Genomic DNA, 6,240 nt, shown 5'->3' with positions numbered 1-6,240 from the left:
GTCACCCCGGCCAGGGGACGGATCAGGGGCGTGGGCGGAGAGCATAGCGCTATGGCTATTCTCTGCCCCCAGGGCCCACAGGGGGTGGATTTCAGTGGCTGGGGTGCCCTGCACAGTGGCTATTCTCTGCCCCCCAGGGGTGTAAGTAGGAGTGAGAGAAGCCTTGAGGCTGCTGTAACTGACATCAGGGGCCAGGCCCGTGACCCAGGCCCGAGACAAGGAAGCCCGAGCAGGGGCCTAGCTGGGACTGCCCCAGGGGAACTGGCTTCAGTCACCGAAGAGGAAGCTGGCTGGGACCAGGTATTTCCTGCCCGCTCCCAGCACCCCTCGGTGACGGCCCCGGGCAGTCAGCTGAGCGGCAGCACCCCCACCTGCTGGTGGAATTTCCCACAGGGAAGCTGGGAAGGGATCGAAAACCCCACGAGGGACAGGGAAAGGAACCGAAACCGGTGAGGGAAAGTGAGTCACCTGCAGGGATCAGGATCCTCAGCTCTCCCCGCTTGCAACACCCCCTAGCGGAAGGTCCCTGCGTGGGCCCTGGCCACCCTCCCCCCAAAACAGTGGGGGCTGGAATCAATCAGGGCCCAGGGCCGGCAGGGACGATTGGCCAGCAGGAAGGAGCTCGGCAGGGGGGATAAGGCTCTGAGCTTCCTGAGCACCCAACAGACACTAACTCCTGGGGTAAGGTAAACTGAGGCACGGAGAGGCAAAGTAAGTTATCACAGAGAGAGGGGCTGGGAGCACACCCCAGTTCCAGCAAACCCAGCTGTGATGCTTAGAGAGTGCTCCCCTGGCACAGCCAGGAACAGAACCGCCCCCTTCTCTACCCACTAGACCCCCACTGCCCTGCCTCAGCTGGCATCAGGACCCAGGCATCCTGGCTCCCACCCCCCCCGCTCTAACCATGAGACCCCAGTCCCCTCCCAGAGCTGGGGATAGAACCCAGGAGTCCTAGCCACCCGCCCTGCCCCACCTCTAACCCCTAGCCTCCCCTCCCCTCCCAGAGACCCAGGGAGAGAACCCAGGAGTCCTGGCTCCCAGTCCCTCCTGCTCTAACCACCAGGCCCCACTCCCCTCCCAGAGCTGGGGATAGAACCCAGAAGTCCTAGCTCCCTCCCCACCTCTAACCCCTAGCCTCCACTCCCTTCCCAGAGAGAGAACCCAGGAGTCCTGGCTCCCAGCCCCTCCTGCTCTAACCACCAGGCCCCACTCCCCTCCCAGAGCCGGTGAGAGAACCCAGGAGTCCTGGCTCCCAGCCCCACACTCCCTGTTGCCCCAGCTCAAGCCGCAGACACTGGCTCCTGGATTTCCAGGCTGAAAGGACCAAACTGCTGCTGTTGCAAAACCCGTTACTGAAGAGCTTTAATTGTGACAGCGTCCCCCCGCCCCACGCGCCTGGCCAGCTCCACCAGGGGGGCTGTTCCCCTGAGCGGCTGCTTCCCGGTGCAGCGTCGAGAGGCCAGCGGCTCCCAGCCCTGGGCCTCGCCTCGCCACTGGGACGCTTCCCGCCCTCGGGGGTCCGGAGGCCCAGAGCTGAGGCCAGAAATCCAGCGGTTCCTCTGCCCGCGAGACGGGGCGGGGCAGAGTCTGGGCAGCCCCTTCCCCAGTCCAGCTGCTCCCCGGTGCCTCTCCTGGCTCTGGGCTGCCCATGAGAGCCAGGAACGTGGGGCTAACGAAGCCCATAACGAAGCTGGGTGCCCCAGCCTTGGAGAGAAGGGGGGCAGGGATCCTGTTACACAAAGGTACCTGGACTAGATCAGAGGCGGGGAGCGACCTGGGGAGAGCGTCCAGGGGCAGTGCCTTGCAGGGACACGCCCCCAGCCGGCAGGGGGAAGGAGCCCAGGTCACAGACTAGGAGTCTGGGTTACTGTACACAAGGTGGGTCCTGGTGTCCCCCCACTCCATCAGGGTGCTAGGGCTTGGTGGGGGCGCAGGGGGCCCACTACTCTGCCTCCATCTCCTCCGCCTCCTCAGACTCCTCGCCGTCAAAGTAACGCTCCTCCTCGTCCCGCGACACAATGTCCAGGTTGTCGAACTCCGGGTTCTCATCCACCTCGCTGGGAGAGAACGAGCCCAGAGCTGTGACCTCAGGGACAGAACCCAGGTGTCCTGGCTCCCAGCCCCCCTGCTCTAACCCCTACACCCTATTCCCCTCCCAGAGCCAGGGACAGAACCCAGATGTCCTGGCCCACTGCTCTAACTCCTACACCACACACCCCTCCCAGAGCTGGGGGAGAACCCAGGAGACCTGGCTCCCAGCCCCCACAACCCATACACCCCACTCGCCTCCCAGAGCCGGGGACAGAACCCAGTGTCCTGGCTTAGCACCCCACCCTAACCACTAGACCTCTCTCCCTCCCAGAGCTGGGACAGACGCAGATTGCCCCACCCCCGCCAGACCCACTTCTGCTGTGTCCCCCCCAGGCAGTGGCCCAGCAAGTGACGCCCGGTGCCCGCCCCCCTCACCTGTAATCGAAGTCACCGTCCTTGCCGTCCAGGAAGCGCTGGTGCATGCGGCTGGTGAACTCCTCACGCAGGAAGGCCTTCTCCTCCGTGTCGGGGACCCAGGCATCCGAGGCCGAGCTGGAATCCTCGCCTAGCAAGGAGAGAGGGGAAGGGCACAATCAGCAAGGAGGGGACAGATACCAGCCGCAAAGCCAGTAACGGGCTGTCAGACCCCGCCTCCCCTCCCAGAGCTGGGATAGAACCCAGGAGTCCTGGCTCCCAGCCCCCCCCAGCTCTAACCACTAGCCCCCACTCCCCTCCCCAAGCTGGACAACATACTGACCTTCGTCATCCTCCTCTTCCTCCTCCATGCAGGCGTCCTCCTGCTCCTGCTGGATATGCAGCCGCAGCTGGAGCACCTGCTCCTGGTAGGAGTCGAGCAGGACGCCGGAGAGGGAGCAGGGGCCGGCTAACGCCTGGCTGCCCAGAGCCAGCAGCTCCTCGTCGCTCAGGTATTGGCCGATGTACTGCTCGTAGAGCAGGGGCTCCCGCGCCCGCATCTGCTCGTCGCTGAAATACTCCCCCCCTGCAAGGCAGAGAGAGCATGGAGGGGCCGGAGCACCAGGGCTGGGGCGGTGGCCTCCAGAGGCAGGTGGCTTCTAGGGCTCTCCAGGGCAGACACAGCTCCCACTCCCCTCCCAGAGCTGGGGGAGAACCCAGGAGTCCTGGCTCCCAGGCCCCCCTGCTCTAACCATTAGCCTCCACTGTTCAGCCTGCAGAGATCCCCCACAGGCAGGGTTCCTGTCTCTGACCCACGCCGTCCTTAGCCTCTGCCATGGCAGCCTGTGCGGGGGGCACCTGGCACCAGCTGGGCTGACTGACATGGTCACGTCCTGCTAGATCAGCCTCCAGCCAGGGCACCCAGCGGGCACCAACCTACCCTCCCTGCAGCACAGCGCCCCCTAGCGTTGCCTTGGGGCATCCGAGTCAGCACTGGCCGCCAAGGGACCGCTGCTGGTCCGTGCCCCGTAGCACCAGGACCGGGGTGCCAGACTGTGAAGGCAGAGCCCTCCCTGGACCTCCCCTCTTGTGACCCACGTCTGTGGGGGGGGGTGCAATAACAGAGAGCAGCGCGGGGAGGGTCAGGGCCTGGCGGGCCGGCGGCCCCCTACCTTTGATGAGCTGCTGCAGAGCGGCGTACCTCTTGTTGCGCACCCGGGTGTGGCCGGCCTTGCCGCGGGCGGCCCGGCGCACCTCGTCGCAGTAGAAGCGCACTTCGTAGCGGGCGGCCAGGTGGGCGAAGCAGCCCAGGTGCTCGACGCGCAGGGCCCGCCGGAAGCGCTCCAGGAAGACCACGGGCTTGTCCCGGTACAGCGCCCGCAGGATGGCCAGCTTCTCCTCCGCCGTCAGGTCCGGCTCGTCCTTCTGCTGGCTGCGCACCGGCAGCGGGCTGCTGGCGACGGCCGTCAGCATGGCCAGCAGGGCCCGCTCGCCTGCCTCGGGGGGGCCCGCCGGCTCCTGGGCCCCGGGCTCCTGGTGAGCCAAGCCCACAGCAGGGGTGGGCTCCAGCATCCCTCCCCTCTGCTGGGACGGGCCCTGCAGCTGTTCACCGAGCCTACTGCTGTCGGGTGAATGGTCACCGAGGGCTGGCGTCACCAGCATCACTTCCCCCGAAGGCGACGGGTGCCGGGGCGGGGTGGTGACCCCAGTGTTCTTTGGGGGTTGGTCCTGTGGGGCTGGGCTCTCCAGCATCTCCTCCCCCCAGTGCCACGTCTGCCGAGGGGATTCAGTGACCCCGTTGCTCTTGGGGGGACGGTCCCCCGGGGCTGGTCTTTCCAGCATCTCCTCCCCCCAGTGCCACGTCTGCCGAGGGGATTCAGTGACCCCGTTGCTCTTGGGGGGACGGTCCCCCGGGGCTGGTCTTTCCAGCATCTCCTCCCCCCAGTGCCACGTCTGCCGAGGGGGTTCAGTGACCCCGTTGCTCTTGGGGGGACGGTCCCCCAGGGCTGGTCTTTCCAGCAACCCTTCCCCCCACTGTGACATGCGCTGGGGGAGGTCGGTGACCACGTTGGTATTGGGGGCTTGGTGCTGTGGGGCTGGCCTTTCCAGCATCCCTTCCCCGCAGCGCGACGTGCCCTGAGGCGGTTCGGTGACCCCGCTGGTATTGGGGGGACGGTCCCCCGGGGCTGGGCTCTCTGCCAACAACGGGGAAGGTGCAGCCTCCGGCTCCTGCTGCTCCCTGCTCTTCCAGGCACCCGTGCTACCTGCTGATGAGACGTGGAATTAACGATGGGCCAGCCGGGCTCCCCAAGGGGGGTCAGGGCTGACCTGGGAGGGTGGGGAGAGGAGGGGGGAGAACAGGGACCCACCAGCCAGCCCAGGCCTCTAAGGGTGTGTGTGTGTGGGAGGGTCCACATGGGGAGGGGGCTGCTAGAGGGCAAGTGGGCCCCACGCCCAGCTCTGCCCCTTGGAGTAACTGGGGGACATCCCATGGGGGGGGGGGGGGGGGGGGGGCTCAGGGCAGATTTCTCAGATGTGGGGGGGAATCGGGGAGCCCACCCCGAGCCCCCGGCGTCACTCAGTCGGGGGGGGGATCGGGGAGCCCGCCCCCAGACCCCGGGGGGTCACTCAGTCAGGGAGGGGTATCGGGGAGCCCGCCCTCAGCCCCCGGGGGGGTCACTCAGTTGGGGGAGCGGGGGGAGGTCGGGGAGCCCGCCCCCAGCCCCCGGGGGTCACTCAGTCAGGGGAGGGGGGGGATGGGGGAGCCCCCGGGGGTCACTCAGTCGGGGGGGGGGGATGGGGGAGCCCCCGGGGGTCACTCAGTCAGGGGAGGGGGGGGATGGGGGAGCCCCCGGGGGGGTCACTCAGTTGGGGGAGCGGGGGGAGGTTGGGGAGCCCGCCCCCAGCCCCCGGGGGTCACTCAGTCGGGGGGGATCGGGGAGCCCGCCCCCAGCCCCCGGGGGTCACTCAGTGAGGGGGGATCGGGGAGCCCCCGGGGGTCACTCAGTCAGGGGAGGGGGGGGGATGGGGGAGCCCCCGGGGGTCACTCAGTCGGGGGGGGGGATGGGGGAGCCCGCCCCCAGCCCCCGGGGGTCACTCAGTGAGGGGGGATGGGGGAGCCCCCGGGGGTCACTCAGTCAGGGGAGGGGGGGGGATGGGGGAGCCCCCGGGGGGGTCACTCAGTGAGGGGAGGTTGGGGAGCCCGCCCCCAGCCCCCGGGGGTCACTCAGTCGGGGGGGATCGGGGAGCCCGCCCCCAGAGTAACGGGGGTCCCCGCGGGGGGGTCAGGGCAGAACTCGGGGGCCCCCCCAAATCTCCTCCAGGGGGAGAGAGCGACCCCCCCCACCCAAGGCCTGAGCAAGGCGCCGGGGGACCCCTTTGGGTGCGACACCCCCCGCCCCGCTCCTCACCCGGCGGGGTCGGCCGCGCGCGCGCCTCAGATTCCGCCTCCATCGCGCGAGCGCCGCGCCAGGCCGGAAGTTCCGGGTCCCCCCCCCGCCGGTCCCGCGGCCAAAGGGTTCCCCGCGGGATGGGGAAACGCGGCCCGGGCACGTTAGTTCCGGGACAGGTCCGTTCCGCGGCGGGTGGGGAAGGGTCATTGTTGGGGCTCATCGCTCATTCAAAGGGGACAGATTGGGGGGGCAGCCCCGCACCCCCACCTCATCCGCCCAGGGGCCGCTCGGGCAGCCAGGGTACTCCCCGCAGATACAGGGGCAAATCTCACTGCAGAGGGATTTGGCCCCAGGTGCTGCAAGGATTAGATTTTTGGGGGGGGCTCCCCCAGCTTGCAGACCC

General features: G+C 68.2%; 1 protein-coding gene across 4 annotated transcripts; it reads right to left on the bottom strand.

Moving 5' to 3' along the window:
• Positions 1-1,337: 1,337 nt before the first annotated feature.
• On the bottom strand, positions 1,338-5,973 carry CCDC97 (coiled-coil domain containing 97). Of its 4 annotated transcripts, none has more exons than XM_073321886.2 (5): positions 5,856-5,972; positions 3,618-4,712; positions 2,789-3,031; positions 2,467-2,596; positions 1,338-1,704 (listed from the first exon to the last, which is right to left on the bottom strand). In XM_073321886.2, exons 1-5 carry the CDS (start codon positions 5,896-5,898, stop codon positions 1,350-1,352), a joined length of 1,866 nt encoding a protein of 621 aa, XP_073177987.1. In that variant the 5' UTR covers positions 5,899-5,972; the 3' UTR covers positions 1,338-1,349. The 4 variants fall into 4 exon arrangements, with proteins under 4 accessions (XP_073177987.1, XP_073177988.1, XP_073177989.1 ...); XM_073321887.2 differs by having other exon boundaries at positions 3,618-4,709; positions 5,856-5,971; XM_073321888.2 differs by having other exon boundaries at positions 1,612-2,057; positions 5,856-5,970.
• Positions 5,974-6,240: the final 267 nt, after the last annotated feature.

This window comes from Lepidochelys kempii, chromosome 23 (assembly GCF_965140285.1).
Source record: "Lepidochelys kempii isolate rLepKem1 chromosome 23, rLepKem1.hap1, whole genome shotgun sequence".
NCBI classification, from domain to species: domain Eukaryota; kingdom Metazoa; phylum Chordata; order Testudines; family Cheloniidae; genus Lepidochelys; species Lepidochelys kempii.
The sequence above is the reverse complement of the archived record's forward strand: the minus strand, read 5'-3'. Positions and strand labels throughout refer to the sequence as shown.

What these genes read in the sequence shown, in the direction of transcription:
- CCDC97 (XM_073321886.2), bottom strand. Translation starts at nt 5,898, where the DNA reads ATGGAGGCGGAATCTGAGGCGCGCGCGCGGCCGACCCCGCCGG. An exon ending in CGCGCGGCCGACCCCGCCGG is followed by an intron (nt 4,713 to 5,855) that starts GTGAGGAGCGGG and finishes ACGTCTCATCAG; the next exon opens with CAGGTAGCACGGGTGCCTGG. An exon ending in GACGGTGACTTCGATTACAG is followed by an intron (nt 1,705 to 2,466) that starts GTGAGGGGGGCG and finishes CTTCTCTCCAAG; the next exon opens with GCTGGGGCACCCAGCTTCGT.